At 34.7% G+C, this 17,602-nt stretch overlaps 2 protein-coding genes across 2 annotated transcripts; both read left to right on the top strand.

Moving 5' to 3' along the window:
* The first annotated feature begins 6,112 nt into the window (after positions 1-6,112).
* LOC122354543 (angiotensin II receptor-associated protein) lies at positions 6,113-12,238 on the top strand. Its single transcript, XM_043252775.1, has 5 exons — positions 6,113-6,283; positions 6,943-6,977; positions 7,427-7,538; positions 7,893-8,100; positions 11,059-12,238. Exons 1-5 carry the CDS (start codon positions 6,257-6,259, stop codon positions 11,181-11,183), a joined length of 507 nt encoding a protein of 168 aa, XP_043108710.1. The 5' UTR covers positions 6,113-6,256; the 3' UTR covers positions 11,184-12,238.
* Positions 12,239-14,029: 1,791 nt separating this feature from the next.
* ctbs (chitobiase, di-N-acetyl-) lies at positions 14,030-17,375 on the top strand. Its single transcript, XM_043251297.1, is given in 8 exon segments — positions 14,030-14,262; positions 15,136-15,274; positions 15,422-15,630; positions 15,716-15,887; positions 16,222-16,251; positions 16,254-16,318; positions 16,759-16,920; positions 17,037-17,375. Coding segments are annotated over 8 exon segments (1,110 nt in total). The 5' UTR covers positions 14,030-14,145; the 3' UTR covers positions 17,253-17,375.
* Positions 17,376-17,602: the final 227 nt, after the last annotated feature.

Below are 17,602 nucleotides of genomic sequence, written 5' to 3'. Positions count from 1 at the left end.
CAGAGCAGGTGACCTTGCTTTCACTGTCTTTATTGTCCTTCTGCCTTCTTTGCTGTTTATTTAACTTCCCATTCTCTTTGTGTGTTCCGAGTCACACTTCCTTTCTGAATATTTCTGTTTTGTTTTCACCTTAAATATATTACCTGATATCAATATTTGCAAGGTTAAGACCAAATACATTTTTAGCATGTTAGTGTTTTTTAATGGGCCAGACTGATGCCACGTGAGGCCTTAGAATACCAGGGGCCTTTTAAAGCCACAGGATGCAACTTACCAGTGAGAGTGCTTTCCCCTTCTGCTATCCTCCAAAGCAGATAAAGAGCTGTTCAGAGCGTCTGAATCTCTGTGCAGTCCAAGTAAATGTGAAGAGCTCTCAATGGACACAGCAAGGGCAAGTTAGAGTCCCCTTGCTGAGAAGGAATAGCCTGTAATGTCACCACCTGGTCCCTGAAGGGAGTGGTGGGAACCTTAGGCTCGTATCCAGGCCAGGGTCTCAGGACAACGGAGAGAGCTTGGAGTGTCCCCAACCCTCTTTGCCAAATCACTGCCACTAGATCTCCTAAATCCTCTTGGTCACGTCCAGGGACCAAATATGGAGGTTGCTGCTTCAGGCAATTGATATGTCAATGCAGGCGAGGACCTGTCCAGACACTTGACGCTGCATGCCTGTTGCACATGGCATCCATAGTCTTGGATGCATCTCTTGTGACAACAGTGCATCTGGACACCTGTACTAGGGGCACCTCTGCCTTGAAAAGAGATGCTGTGTCAAGGGCTGAAAGTAAGGTGACAAATTGGTGAGATGTTTACACAAAGTGAGCCATGGTGCCATGCCGATCTCATGCCGAGCTTTTCCTAGTGGACCCAATGTCCCAATCGGGCTAGGTGGTTACCACCTCCCTGAAAGGGGCAAGGGCAGCTTCTGTGATCTTCGTAAAGATGCGAAGAGACAGGAAGAGCCCGAAAGGGAGGATCTTGTACTGGTATACCAAGCCAAATCATAGAAATGGTCTGTGCCTTGGTAGGATCGAGACATGAATGTATGCATCCTTCAGGTCTTTGAGCTCTGTTTGGGATACCCAGAGAAGAAGAATGTTTATTGACCATTGTTGACCATGTGTTGGCTGTCTGATGGAACTGAATTCACCTTTCATCCCCCCATCAAAAGTGGATTCAGATAGGTCCACAAGTCCCTCCTCCCTGGGTAGTCTGCCTTAGGGACCCTTTGAAGTCTTGGGTCGGCTGAGAGTGAGCTGGCGGTGCCACCTTCCTATGAGTCACTTGCCGCTGATCCGGCTTCGCTGATGAGCCAGGTTGCTGTGGGCCTCAGTAGTCCTCGTAGGGGGCCATCCTCGGCGATGAACAGATGGAGGTCACTGGCTCGGAGGAGCAGGATTTGTTGAATTGCCTCGGTCTTCTTCACTGCTGCCCAAATTCTTCCACAGTGTTGCCAAAGAGTCCAGCTAGGTAATAAGCTAGGTTATTTATACCCGGATATCTTGGCTAGCTATACAAATTCTGCACACCCAATTTCATTGACCATTTATGAAAGATCTCAGAGGTGTCTGGGCTCCCAAGAATGACCCCTAGTGTCGTATGCTCGACATAACGCCGAAGTGAACAACAGAAAGGGAGCGCATAATGTCGATACAAACTTGATATGAACTTGTGTCTGTGAATATTAAAAAGCAAAAAAGTCTATAGCTATTTATTCTGCACATTCTGTGTGTCTGTTCTGGTGCGGACTGGCCATCAAGAAAACTACGGCTGCATTCAAGTCATATACAAACAGACACCAATATTTTACCAGGATTTTAGTACACAGAATAGAACACATGATTATTAGATAATCATATTTGGGTTGGTTTATATGGTTTTAGTTATTTATTTATTTTAAATACAATTTTTTCAAAGCATTGTCAGATGCAGTGTTTCCTGTGGTAAGATTTGGTTTTAAAAACAGTACCAGTAAACTATTTTCAGATCAATCTCAGAATAAAAGGTGGTACTAAAGTTGAATTTTCTCTTTTAGTTTAAATCTAGATTAAAGACACATCTTTTTAAGCTAGCCTACACATAACACACTAATACGCTTTTATTATTCTAATCTGTTAAAGGGTGGCTAGGCTGCAACAATATTAGCCTTTTTCTTTGTTATTCTGTTTCTTAGTTCGTATCCAGTTTAGATTTTGGATCAGCACTCAGAGAATACGTTCATCAGAGAACAGAACACCTTGATGACCTCTGTGGACAGATCACCAGATCCAGATACACACACACACACACACACACACACACACACACACACACACACACACACACACACACACAATACAGCCGTGTTTAAAAATTGAACTGGAAGTTAAGTGCTGGGCATCCGGCCACAGGAGAACTGGCCTCAACTAAGTCTGGTTTCTCCCAAGGTTTTTTTTTTCTCCATTCTGTATGGATAGGGTTTTGGTTCCTTGCCGCTGTCGCCTCTGGCTTGCTTAGTTGGGGACACTTAATTTCTAGTGATTACCGTTGATTTGATTCCAGAGACCGTCTCTGCATTTAATAACAAATTGTTCAATCTCGTCATTATAACATCCCTATCATTGTACTCTTCTATTTTATTTTGTTCAGTGCTTTGACACAATCTGTATTGTTAAAAACGCTACCACTCTCAGAGAAAATGAATGCAAGTAATTGCGCTGGTTCCTCTATGCCCTGCAGAGACAAACCTTGTCACAAACTTAGATATACCATAATATTTCACATTTATTATTATAATGCAGGTTTAACATTTAAACATTGTTATATGCTTTAGCTATATTAGTATATAGATTTTATTTTAGGCAAGTGATGATTTCAGACGGATAAATTCATCAGTTCTACTGAAAATCCTCTAATGTGGCTGAATTACAATTCTGTAAAGATGAGTGGGCTAATATTTCTCCACAGTGCTGCAATAGACTCATTGCAAGTTATCGGAAACACTTGATTGCAGTTGTTACTGCTAAGAGTGGCCCAACCAGTTATTAGGTTTATGGGGTCAAGCACTCTTTCACACAGGGCCATGTGGGTTTGGATTTTGTTTTCCCTTCATAATAAAAACCTTCATTTAAAAACTGCATGTTGTGTTTACTTGTGTTATCTTTGATTAATATTGAAATGTGTTTGATGATCTGAAACATTAAAGTTTGACTAAAAAAAAAAAAAAAACAGGAAGGGGGCCAAGATTTTTTCACACCACTGCGTGTGTATATAAAGGTTTCAGATACAAAAGACTCTAAGTACATTTGACGTTTTTCTTTAAAAATGGCATTTCTTTCTGGCTACTGTATATAGTTTAAGTACTGGTACTACTGGTTGAGGCTGGGATTTAGCACATTTAAAGTGAAAGTACTTGATAAACATACAGCCTGTGGAGAACATTCACTCAGTATCATCTAATTTTTGATCAAGATAAATTTTAGAGGCTTTTGAGAACTCTTCAAATATATAAGGGCTGTCAAACTGTTTATATTTATGTATACATAAATACAAACACATGCAATATATATATTTTTAAAAAATAATACATAAATTAAAAATTTATCACACCACATGACTTTATTTTGATAAAAAAGAATGATCTACTGCATACAGAGCTGTTTAAAATTAGCTGCTACAAAGATGAAATCAACAGACATATTACCATCCTCATTTAGCGAATGTAAATCAGCCTTAAAAAAAACATCACACCCTTATGCTTTTAAAGCAGATTGAACTGATGTATTTTTGATACAGTCTCATGCTGGACTTGCATGAGATCCTTTTGTTTCCATTGCTGTTGAAATGCATTCAATGTACATTTATTAGATTACAATATAAGAAATCTGTGATTTAAGTAATACAGGAAATTTTACTGTTGCGTAGTAGCAGCACTTTTGTAACACATCCGGAAAATTCTTCCCTCTTTTTTAAAACATTATTATTTTGTTTGGATTGTTCAGATTGAATGTTTTTCCACATACCCTGTACAAAACTTTAAGTGGTTTGCCATGATTTGAATCTTATGTGCATTAAATGTCATTTTTTAAAACAAGCCTAATGTATAAAAGATGGTCAAACAGGAAGATCAACCTTTCTATTCTCAAGCAACAAAGGAAATATTTTCCCACTTGACACACTTTTTTGTGTCTACTTTCTTCCAAAGTAGATTTTGGTTCCTCTAAGCTAATTGCGCAAATCTGGGCTATTCATCAGACTTAGAAAGTGACATATTCTTCCAATGAACTGTCCTAGTTATTATAAAAATTATGGACCACAGCTGGCTAATTGGACCAGCAGCATGATCTATCAAATTCACCTTTGTTGTATTTGTGTGTGATTGTGTGTAGGAGCATTCCTCAAATCAGTGCTATATTTTATTTAGTAATAATGAATGTACGAAGAGGTATATGTGCAATTTAAGTTTCTACAATGACAGCTAGGACTGCATAAAATAACATGAACCACGAATTACTGGAAGTTGAAAAATAACTTGTCTGAACTCCAATTAGATGCACTGATATTGTTCTAGTGCCAAATGACAGAAAACATAAAGGGAAAAAACTGTATCAAGACATTTCCAAGTTAGTTTCACTTCCAAATGTGAACCCTGATCTCTCCTATAACATTCAGAAAACTTTTTTGTTAACCCTCAAAGACCGAGACAGCCACCCGTGGGTAAAATAGCTATTGTTCTTAATGTTTAATAATTTCACTGCTGTGAACATTTTTGGCACAAATTATATTGTATCACTAATTTTCATATACATATAAAAATAAAGTAACTTTGATGGCAGGGGTCCGCTTGAGATATGGGAATGCCCACGTGCGTTGCAGGCCCCCTCGCCACATGTCTGCAGTTATGTTACTGTTTGAATCGCTAATCTTTCTGAATGTTTTAAAAAGGGGTGTATTCAGAGGCTCTGTAGCATATGTGATTACGTCATCACATTTTTACAACATTGACTCGACAGAAGAATCCAATGCATTTCATTCCTCTGGGCCAAACATGAACGATTATTGACTCTTAGTCCCTCCCTCATGCACAGATTGGTTCAATATTCAACCAATAAACATAGGTTTTGGCCTTTTTAACCCCTATTTAGGAGTTTCAATTGAAATTTTAACTCTGAACGAGCAAGGTTAAAGTGAAAGTAACATATATTGTTCGTGCATGAAAACAAACATAAAATAGCACATTTCCATGAGGGCACTGAAAAACCTCATAAAAACACACAACAAAGTATTTTGAACTAAAACGAACCAAAAACAGGTATTTGCATCGCAAGGCGATGTCTCAGTAAAAATCAGGGGGATCATCCATTTGGCTGTTATAAATAATTATATAGTTCACAAAGATCATTTGCACATTTTTTATGTTGCACTCTGTATATTTCTCTCTCATTTTACATGTAGTTTGTGAATTATTTGCACTCTTTGTATTATTGTTGTAGAAGAATTTTTGCAATTATTTTCACTATTAGCTGCACTATTTGTGTTTATTGTTCATAATAAAACTGAAAGTATATTTCCCCTAAAAAAAGTATTTTTACTGTATGTGACTTTTCTACTTTGTTTTGTTAATATATATCACTGTTTCTATTTTCTTTCTCCCTAAACGTAGACCTAGACCTAGACCTGTTTTTCACTGAAAGCAATAAATGGCTATAACTTGCTTGGGGAATGTTATATGTAGACAATATTTTTTTGGAAGTGTAAAACACCCAGATGCATATTTCTAAAGAAAAAAAACCTGTACATAAAAACACCAAATTGTTGCTTGTGTTTTTCTTAAAATTCTTAAAATTCATTAATTCTTGAAAAAAGCTCAAGGACGACCGAGAATGTAAATGATCTAGCCTTAAACTTCAAGTTCTCCTGTTCTTAATGATATGTGGCACTTGAGAAAAGAAAAGAAAAGTGCAGTTATGTCAGGCACCCCAAAAATGCTCTTGGTCTTTAAGGGTTAATATGCACAGTAGAAATTAAAACAATCGTTTACAGTGACATTAATGCATAGATATGCAGGTTCTCCAGTTCTTCTCTCATATGCTGAGATGGAGGAATGAGAGGAGGGAGGTGTAGTCACATGGCTCTGATCAGGCTGGTGTCACATGGTTTATGTTTGCGGTCACTTCAGAAACCTCTGTTGCACACAGTTACGATGAAAGTGTTTCAGGCTTCATTTGTAAAATACTGAAAACTACAGAGGGACGCTAAATCATAAAGGGGCAGTGATACTATGGAAATACCAGCCATAAATCTCAAGGTAATGTAATTATGTTACAGTATGTATATTGTATAGTACAGAGATAAATTGAGCATTGAGATAAAAAGAATTGCTAAATGATCCATCAAAAAACATAAAGATTAAAAAAAAGAAAGAAAAATAGGAAACTATATTATTAATTACCTAATACCTATTAACCATTAAAGCAACCTTTTGTCAGTTTTGTTGCATTATTTCCTCAGTTGAGCTTCCGTGATTCTAATTCCACTTCTTACTACTGTGTGTCAATATCAGTGTTTTAAAACCGTACGTGGTAGGGATATTTTTTATTATAAACAGGAACGAGTAAGGTTCTGAATAGATATAGTAGTGCTGTCTTTTGTATGGGTTTATATCATATCATCATTTTAGAAATACATTGCCTTTATTAAAAGTATTTATATTTGTTCTAGGTATAGTGATTTTTAGAGATACCCCAGGTCAAAGGTGAACAACATTTTGGGGATGTAGGTCCAAAAACGCCCATGACTGAATCCTTAATGGGTTTGACTTGTGGCCTATGTCTAGGGAAAAGATTTGTACTTTTACTCATAAGCTGCACTGTCTGTCTCTGTGTGTGTGTGTGTGTGTGTGTGTGTGTGTGTGTGTGTGTGTGTGTGTGTGTGTGTGTGTGTGTGTGTGTGTGTGTGTCTCTGCAGGCCATCGTGTTGGTTCACTGGTTACTGACAGTCTGGTGAGAGTTATGGTGCATTTGCCTTTCTCGTTTCTTGTTTTCTAACACTAACCTGAGGAATTTCACCAGTTCTCATTTCAGCAGAAATGGAAAAACATTTCTTCTTCAGACTAAAAAACGTCAAACCTGTAAAAGTGTTTGTATATAAAACATTCAAAGCCATGCAAATATTGTATTGTAGCAAAAAATTATGCAATAGATTATTTGGAATTCATTTGAATTGATCTCTCAGTAAGTGTGGTATATTGTCTGTAGTTGTTTTATATTTAGGTGGTACTTAAAGCTTCAGCAGTAGAAAAATTGCTTATTATAAAATTCTGGATGTATCAGAGGACAATTAAATGCTCATTTGCTGTATTTAAAAAAAAATCACATTATTGTTATAGGTCTATTGACAGTCCTAATTAAAATAGTAGTTTTACAAGGTTTAAATGCATATTTGTATGCAGGGCATGTTTTATCAGCTGGCTTCCTACTTCCTATGTGTTGGGTAACATGAGTGTACTTGCAGTGGGAGTGTGGGCCATTGCACAAAGAGACTCCATAGACGCTGTATTAATGGTAGGTGTGACTTTTTTTTTTTCAAGACGAACATAAATTTAGGTTATGAAGACTTAAAGACAAACTTTTTATTAATTAATGATGACAGATAAGAAATCCACAGCTTGAGTCCTGTATAGCCAGAATTTTGACTGTGAGGTATACATACTGCTCAGTATTGTAACGTGGTTCGGATTTACTTGAATTCCTGATACAGAAAAAAATCTTTGTGACCTCCTCCAAGAAGTTGTTTAAAGCCAGCCAATCAGATTAGATGGCCCATGAGTATACTCAGATTATTTTTTGACATTTTAATGTGTTTGTGCATAGTATATTTGTTATAATAATATACAATCTCTGTTCTCCATCATTCAGTTCTTGATTGGGTTGGCAGTTACCATCCTGACTGACATTGTACACTTTGGGCTGTACTATGCAGTGGGTGAAATCCAATATAAAAACCTGCCACTATTCCACTTTAGTGGGGGAATGGCCATTATGAGCCTGTTGCTCAAACCTGTTTCCTGCTTCTTTGTCTACCAGATGTACCGTGAGCGGGGTGGTGAATACAACGTCAACTTTGGTAAGTGGGCGACCAAAGGCCTTGGAGAAGAAAGAATGCAGCATTGTTTGCTTTGGTTTGTTTAAAGCATTATTGGGCCTATTTTAGGCATTATAATTTCTAGGTCACTGATTGTGGAGCACAAGCAGAGTATTTCACTCAAAATGGCAGGCAAAATTAGTTAAATGGAGTGGGTAATTGAGTTTTAGGGCTGGTCACAAGACATATGCCTGACAGATCAACCCACAGAAAAGAAAAGAGACAAACGCTTGACTGATTTCTGCAGTCTAAAAAACAGGAGTTGGGGCCAAAGGTTAGTTTTGACTGGTTCCTCAATTTTAAATCTTTATTATCTGTGATCTTAGTACCTTAACTGTTTTGTTGAGGTCTTAATCCATTTATATAGTGTTAGGATTATTTTAAGGGTCTTTTATTAACCCTGTAAAGTATAACATATATACTCAGAGTCAGAAGAAAAAAATTGCGTATGCTGCACACAAATCCTTTTTTTTTTTTTTTTTTTTGTTGTTGTTGAAAAATATGACCAAATCTGATTTATTCAGAGGCAAAAACATTAAATTTGCTGATATTTACATGATTAAAATATAAGATTAAATATGTATCTGAGAGATACTTACACAAAATGCATATACATTATTTATTAGTCATGCAATAGATATCCACCTTAGAAGGTTGTGTGGGTGAATGAAATAAGGCAGAAATATATAAATCCAGTTAAATTCTGAAAATCATTGATTCAATTCACACTAACATAATTAAAATAAATATTAAAACTCAAATCAGTATTTCTTTTGTATTTATTCTATTAATACGTATCCATTTTGTATAATAATCAACAGTGTACAGTGTGTATTGCAGAAACTTTTAATTTCAGAATTCAAAATACATTGGGGTTTATACTCACTGACTGTCAATCCATTGCTTCCTGATTGTTGTACTGTAACCAGTAATGATTTTACTCAAGACATTTTAAATTCGAGATTCTGTTTTCTGTTTTCTGTGTTCGTTATTCATCTATCATTATAGTGTTTGTTTCTGTCCTTCATGCTCTTTCTGTGACTTCCCATCCTCATTCACTGCCCTGCTTGCTGTTTCACTGTCTTCTGTATCTTTCTCTCAGACCTGGAAACATCGTTGGACAGTCACTGCACCACAGACAGTGCTGACAGCACACTGCTCAGCCGTCGCTACTGAACCTTCCCTCTTTTTCCTACTGCAGTCCTGTTTAGCTTCCTCTAAAAGAGTTTTCATCTCTGAGCTGCTCTGGTGTATTTCATGTTGACTTTTCTTGTTCTTCTTTTCATTATGTATTTATGTTTTTTAGCACTTCATATTATTTCCCACATTTTAATAACACAGTGTTTTGTTTATTTTTTTGCTTTTTGCTTTTTTCATTCTTTGTTCATTTCTTTTTGTTTGAGGTTATAATAATGTATGTAGCTACATTTGTTTACTCTGTGTTTATATGTGATTTCAGAAGAATAATGAATTTTGTTTGAAAACGTTACACAATGCTAAAAAAAAAGTAAAATATAAATTCTGAGAATTAACAAAATTTACTACAAATAGTTTTTAAGTATGTTTATAGATATTAATAAAATAACATATTTATTTGTAAAGCACGTTTAACATTGGTCAGCAAAGTGCTGTATATGGTGCAGCATAAAATAAAAACTCAGACATAAGATTAATAAAACAAGACACAAAACAAAACAACAATTAAACTAATGATTAAGGGGTATTGAAAGCTAGAGAGAATAGATATGTTGCAGCTGCATTTTGCACTAGCTGTAGGTGAGCGAGGGAAGACTGAGAAAAACTATAACAAAGTGAATTACAATAGTCTGAATACTGTTCTGATTGATTAGCTGGCAGGTATGCATTAAAACTATTTAATCCACAGGTAAGTCAGTTTAATCGGCATTCTATAATAATGCATTGCTGTCACGTCACATGCACAGAAAAAGAGAGAGAGAGATATTCAGGAGCACAGATGTCAGTTTAAAACTTTTTTATGTTGACCATAACATTGTTAATGTAAGGAATTATAAAGTGTTAAAGGGAAAATAGTTTTGGGTTGATTGTGAGTCTGGTTGCAGGTGTTAAAACCTTACAAGAAGAGTTTTAAGAGCGTCACCATGTGTTACATGAGGCTTTATTTTCTAGCAGTATGTGGTATTTGGTCACAGGAGTGCTGATTTACTGCACTGTCTTAGCAGTCAATATTTGCCTAGGTCTTTATTGCGCAATAAAAGGAATTGTGTTATTTTAAATTATTTATTGACATTTGATTTCTCAAGTCGTGTTTTAATAAATGGAAGCTTTAGCAAATTGATTATTTTTCTTGAATGATTCTTTTTTTTTTTTTACAAGTAAGCACTTTCCTATGCCTCAGATGTTGGGCCTATAATTGAGTGTTTGTACCTCTGTGACTGAATTGCTCACAATGCAGTGAAAACCATCTCTTTATTGATGTGCGATGGGATTTTCTCAGTTAATCTATCATAAAGCAATCTTGAGGCTGAATAAAGATGTTTAAGCTAGTATATTGCTTCAACACCTGAGTAAATGGTATATGCTGCAAATGTCCAGAATCATAAGGTGTAAAACAACCTGTATGTTTATAATTTAGCAATAAGTGTGTTCAATTTACATAACCTCATGCCTGAACATTTAACATATGAAGTGAATCATAGTAAGAAGTACTCATTTTAGAAAAAAAACATAAAGACATGAAGGTTCACCATTAATGCTACCTCTAAACATACCCATAACTGTCAATGGGAAATAAAAAAATTAAGCAATGAGATTGTATTCAAACTAATTAGCCACCAATTCACAAAAAGTTACAAACTGTATAGTGATGTTCCATTTCTGTAGCTGTGGAACATTAGAGTTTTTTTTTTATTAGAATGAAATTTATGAGGTTTTTTCTTTATATTTTTCTTTATATTTCAGGTTTTCCAAGGATAACTCGAAACAGAGATGCCTACCAGTCCATTGACCACCAGGAACAGTCTGGCATCTCTGCCAGCACCTACAACCAAGCTGAGGCTGGCAAACCTGGGCCACCTTCCTACTGAACAAAGAGAAACTTTCTTTGCTGCCAAGGCCATAATGAATTACAAAATTTTTGTTTGGGTTATGTTTTATATATATATAAAACACAAAAAAGCTTTGACCAAACTATTTAAAAAGCTTTACATTTGTTTGTTTTTTGAGGTTTGTAAAGCTCATAATGTGCAGTTTCATCTTAGTTCTTCTGAAGCTGTATTTTGGGGTGTTTGGCAGCTCTCCAAGTGCCCATCTGTTACTATTGGTCAATTATTACTTCTTTTCCGAGATTGTAATACTATAGTTTTCTACATTTATTTGCTTCATTTATTATTTGATTCATTCATTTTGGTCTGCAGTGGGACTACAACATTTTTTTCTGTTAATACTTAGAGGATTTGAAAGATTCTTTTAAAGCACATGACATGCAATCTGTTTTATATTTATATAGTACAATTCAATAGATTGGTCATGCACTAGATTATTTATTTGGTAAGTTTGGTAATGTTAAAACAGTGGATTTACTAATTTTGAGAAATTCAAATATTTGGTATAGTATTTGATATAAGAATGTATTTAGATACAAACAGTTATGTAAATGAGTGTTAAGCACTCATTAAGCACATGTTAAGCAATGTTAACTTGTAAAGACTGTATTGACTTTTAAAACAAATGCTGATATCAGTGTACCAGTATTAATTGATTTGTAACAAAATTAATTTATCTGTTATGTTCCATATTATTCTTACTGTGCTTTACATTAAAGATTATATCAGAGAAAAGACAATTCTGCCATTAGTTAATCAAGTATTGTTGTATCAGTGAATGGAGAACATCAGTTTTGCATTCCATGTTCAAAGTCATATAAAATTACTTTAACAAGCATTTAAATTTTGGGTGAGCTATTCCTTAACACTACTTTGAGGGTTATTTTAACAGCTTCAGAAGACAATTTTGAAATCAAGTATTTCTCTGTCTTTCTTTACATCTGTTCAGTGCTATTACTGTCCCTTGCATGTCAGTTTGGCTCAATCTGTTGGGTCAAACATCTTGAACACATTAAAGTTACATCAGATTGACCACAGAAACCAGAACTCTTATCTGCAATTTTCAACAGCTTTCAAACTATGTTGATCTATGTCAAAAGTGATATTCTCCCAATTTTATTATTATTTATTTATTTATTTATTTTTTAAAGATGCAAATATTTTATAAGGCATTTATTGAAGAATTAGGTTACACTTTGTTTAAGTTATCCTTATTACAATGTATTTACACAAGTACTGAGCTATGTTAATTAACAACGTATATAACAGCTGTTCCTGTTTTGTTTATACTATTCTGTTCATTTTCACAGTGGTAAGAAGCACTGACATGTACCTCAAATTATATGTGTTCAGATTAGTTCCTGCTGCTGGTTTTATATTCCCATTAGTGATATTACATGTTGTCATAGGAACGCCATAGTGCTCATTTAAAATAGCTTTTGGTTTTGGGTAGTGTTCCAGTTTTTATTGGCAAGAAAGATCTTTTATGTGGGCTTCTTTCTATTGTTTGAAAAAAGGGGGCGTGAAAGTTATTTTAATAATTTAGTATTTTAAAATTATTAGTACTATTATTCCTCAGTTTTATCATCTTATTTGTAGCCATATTGTAGAGTTAGAAATGAAAAATAAAATACTTTTGTATCATGAATACTGACATGGGGAGCATCTACTAAACGCATTGTTAGCTAACCATGGTCATTAGTTTCATTTAGCTCTATTGGTATGAAACTTGCAAACATAGCTGCTTTAGTGAAACTAAACTACGCCTTTTAAAATTTCAAAACTGAGGCTTTGGCCAATCAAAATCTAAGGTACAGAACAACTGTTGTACAATATTATTTATTGTATTAACACTTTTAAGCAAGTGTTTCTTCTACTGTACGTATTACTTGACTTTTACAATATTGCTATTGTTGCTTTTTTCACAGTTGTTATATAATTATATAATATATTATTTTACATTTTAAGTTATGATTGTTTTGACAGTTTTAAAGTTTATTTCTGTTGATTAATGGTTTACAGTACTTAACTGGATTCACAATGCAAATAAGTTTGTTGTATTTATTTTTATGGGAGAAAAGTATGTTTTTTAAATACTTCAATGACTCACCTTGAACACTTGAATACTTCATTTTTTTCACTTATACCCTTTACAAAAGTAAACACAAATTAATCTTTTCAAGTATATTATCAACCAAGTGTTCAAACATTTCACTGTAGACTACTTTTTTTTTGACTGAAAGCTCAAGATAACCTTAGGATGGTAGTATGTGTTAAGGATCACAAGAAGGCATAATTAAAATCATTAAATCAGAGAATAGTTAACTTTCCTGGTCACATGTATGAGAAAGTTCAGGGTGCTGAATGAACTGAAACTAGCAGAATGGCTAACTGATACATGTATATGGACTTGTATTTCTCCTATAGAGGGCGTACTGTGGCTCATGAAGAACCATTCAGAGTTTAGTTGCTGTTGCTGCTTGGTTGTATGTTAAAAGCATAATTTGAAACGTGGTTAGGGGGTTACGTTTAATGATTCCCTGCTATTTAACATAAAATACAAAAATATAAAAAAAGAAAAGAAAAAAAGAACTGGAACCATATATTCCATATATTTAGCCTTTTAGCATTATGTTTTTATCTAAATTAGTACAATAGAAACAATCAAAACCAAGAAAAGAGCAACATATCATTTCCTGATTATAAGGATTATTTAACGTAAAACGTCATGAAAATCATGCCATGGAATCAAACCAATTAAAACAGTCTGATTTAGTTCACTCCGCCCCCTTTTCACATCCAACCCGGACGTTGAAATTTGTGTTTCCCATCTAGCCCTTTCATTTCACTGGTGTCACATGTTAGTGATGTTTCTGTCTTGTTGATCGGAAGACAGGAGTTATGTCTCTCACTACAGTGATTTTTCATCTGTTTTAGCATCAGCATGTGGATCACTGTATCTCTCTTCGTGTTAACTTTTACCGCGCAGGTGTGGTCCAGTGTTTGCCCATGTGCTCGAGAGGAGTTATGTCAGCCCATCCGAACCCAGCCGGGGTTTGAGGTGAGAAACTGTCAGTCTAGACCCATCAGCTTGCACTATATAATGTCAAATATAGATACTGATTTATTGAATTGGATATCAATTTGCCATATGCAAACAACTGATGCGAATATCTTTCCTCATTTATTTCACGATACAGTTGATACTTACTACTTTATTGGATATTTTAGTGAAATCCTTTGCTTGAACATGTCATGCAGTGAATGCAGTTGCATTAATTTTGTAACATTCAGACATTCTTAACTTAGACTGGCTGTGTCTAACCATTTTTTTACGTGGGTAGTTTACCAAAATAGGAATCACAGGCACAATATTTCATCATCATCAATTACTGTTGCATGCTTTATTGTTTAGCATTTCATAAGCTACCTGATTTGAGGCTAAAAAAAAGTATAAGCGTAACTACATTAAAGGAATAGTTCATCCAAAAGTGAAAATTCTCATCAAATACTTACCCATGAATAGTTCCAAGTCTGTATGAATTTCTTTGTTCTATCAAACACAAAGGGAGATATTTTGAAGAAAGTTTGTAACCAAGCATTTCTGGGTCACTATTGACTTCCATAGTAGGGAAAAATATTATAGAACCCAAACCAGCCTGGTTACAGACTTTATTAAACATTCGTCTTTCTTTGTCTTCGGCAAAATAAAGAAAATCATACAGATTTGGAAATACACAAGGGTGAGTAAAGGATGATAGAATTACCATTTTTGGTTGAACTATTACTTTAATTAAGTTGTTTTAATGTTCAAATGTGAAACACTATCTATCACATGTACCGTGCAATTAAGAAACTGCAATTAAGACCAAAACTATTACCTTTATATTGGGTAAAAGCTGCTAAACACAAGTAGTTAATACATCTTTTCCAGGTTTTTGTATTTGATGTTGGGAAAAAGTCTTGGAAGTTTTATGACTGGACCAAAGTGACAACGGTTGCAGCTTTTGGAGAATATGATGCTGAACTCATGTGTTATGCTCACTCTAAACAGGCCCGTGTGGTCCTCAAAGGTAGGGTTCCACTGAACATATAAATAACCCAATAGTTTTAAAACAAGCGGTGTTCTTTGCTTTTGTCTTTTAGTTATTAGTTATCAAACTAAAATTCTTTTAGTCTATTGTGTGTATAGTGTGTGATGGTTAAAATGCTTTTCATAGGAGATGTGCCACTGTCATATATTGTGGATCCAGTAAATAGGACAGCTTGGATTCAGGAAAAAGTCCAGTTAGCAAAAAGTCAGTTCATGGATGGAATAAACTTAGACGTTGAGCAGGCAGTGGAGACCGGATCCCCTGAATACTATGCATTGACAGCCCTTGTTAAGGAAACCACTGAAAGTTTCCACACAGAGATTCCAGGCTCTCAGGTAAACCAGTATTTCAACTGAAATTGTGTCAAATAAGCTGCTCTAAAAGCCCCTGATGTACTGTCTTCTTATCCTTGAATCACAGGTATCATTTGATGTGGCTTGGTCGCCCAAATGTATTGATAAGCGTTGCTATGACTACCTTGCAATTGCCGATTCATGCGATCTCTTGTTTGTTATGTCCTATGATGAGCAAAGCCAGATCTGGGGTGATTGTATTGCAATGGCAAATGCTCCCTTCAATCAGACGTTGACTGGTAAGGGATTTGTTGGGAAAACACTAAAGAGCTTTTGTAGATGTTGCAAAACTATCTACATAGTTTGGCCTTTTCCACAAATGACAAATCTAAAATGTCTTTCTTCCAAAATATCATACATATATGTATGTATGTATATGTATATTCATTTATATAATATTATATTATATAATTAATCATTTATATATCATTTATATACAAGTTTATTCATATATATATATATATATATATATATATATATATATATATATATATATATATATATATATAAGAATATGAATAAATTTGTGCTTGTTAATGCATAATACCTAATGTTTAGACATTTGTTTTTCAGCCTATGATCAATACATCAGCATGAATATAGATTCAAAAAAATTGTGATGGGTGTTCCATGGTATGGTTATGACTACAGCTGTCTGAATTTCACAAAGGTAATAATTTATTGTTGATATTTGCAGTACTTCATTTAAAATAAAAAGCAGTACTAGAGCTGTCTACCTCTGAAATAAAATTGTGATATGCAGTGCATTAAACTATCAATAAATCACTACATTACAAATGAGATAATAAAATATATAGATGTATAAAATAGATGTATCATAATATTTGTAATATATTGTAAAAAAAATATAAATAATTATTAAAATATATTGTAATCTTTTTTTACAACGTTGCTTGTACAGATTCTTACAGTTTTACATAAATGGTTGTTATCATGACCAGGCCCAACATACACAGTGTTAAATGTTAAATGTTATCTGCAAACTTTGGAATAGCAATTTTAAATTTAACTAATTTTAATAAGGAATAAGTTGGGTTGGGTAGTCATTAGAAAAGACAGAATCAGGCACTCTCTTTGTTATTGTAACAGGATGGAATATGTACAATTACAAAAGTGCCATTCAGAGGGGCTCCATGTAGCGATGCATCCGGCAAACAAATTCCATACAGCATCATGATGAAACAGATCAACAGCTCAATATCAGGACGGCTGTGGGATGAGATCCAGCGAGCTCCATATTATAATTACAAGGTACTGTATCACTTCTCTATGTGTTCTAACAAAAACATTTGTAAAAACAACGTTTTCAAGCGGACAGTTTCATTATTATGTTTTTCCTAAAATGAATACTATTTTTTTTTTTACAGGACACAGAAGGTGGGGTCCATCAGGTATGGTATGATGACCCTGAAAGCATTGCTCTGAAAGCTGTCTATGTGGCACAACGTGGTCTGAAAGGAATTGGAATGTGGAATGGAAATCTCCTGGACTACAGTAGTGACCCAATCGCTCAGCAACAGACAGTGGACATGTGGAACGCCCTTACACCCAGTGAACACAAGGGGTCTACTGCCCTCCCCTAACATCAGTTTTTATACACAGGTCTGAATGACAGAAGGTGTTGTTCTCACACTAAACATTTGTCAGATTTATGATGTGTTTTATTTGTTTTATCACAAACTAAATAAATGGCACACTCTATTTCAGCAAGCGTAAAATGTTTTATTTAATGGAGATTGGCATGTTTACTAAATGTAATAATTAGCATGAGCATAATCTCCAGTTCAGTATTGCACACATAATTCTAAATCAGCAGGATATGCAGATCTTAAAATTGGAGCAGAGAGCAGGAAGTCTTAAATATATAGAGGCATGGCATAAAATACTGCATGCAATGCAAAAAGAAGAAAACAATCTTAGTTTTTTTTGTTCT

The sequence above is a fragment of the Puntigrus tetrazona genome, chromosome 11, assembly GCF_018831695.1.
Source record: "Puntigrus tetrazona isolate hp1 chromosome 11, ASM1883169v1, whole genome shotgun sequence".
Classification (NCBI taxonomy): domain Eukaryota; kingdom Metazoa; phylum Chordata; class Actinopteri; order Cypriniformes; family Cyprinidae; genus Puntigrus; species Puntigrus tetrazona.
Note: the sequence above shows the minus strand (reverse complement) of the source record. Positions and strands in the feature narration are given on the sequence as shown.

Coding starts and splice junctions, on each gene's coding strand:
- LOC122354543 (XM_043252775.1), top strand. CDS start 6,257: ATGGAAATACCAGCCATAAATCTCAAG. Junction 7,539..7,892: donor CCATAGACGCTGTATTAATG/GTAGGTGTGACT, acceptor TCCATCATTCAG/TTCTTGATTGGGTTGGCAGT. Junction 8,101..11,058: donor TGAATACAACGTCAACTTTG/GTAAGTGGGCGA, acceptor TTTATATTTCAG/GTTTTCCAAGGATAACTCGA.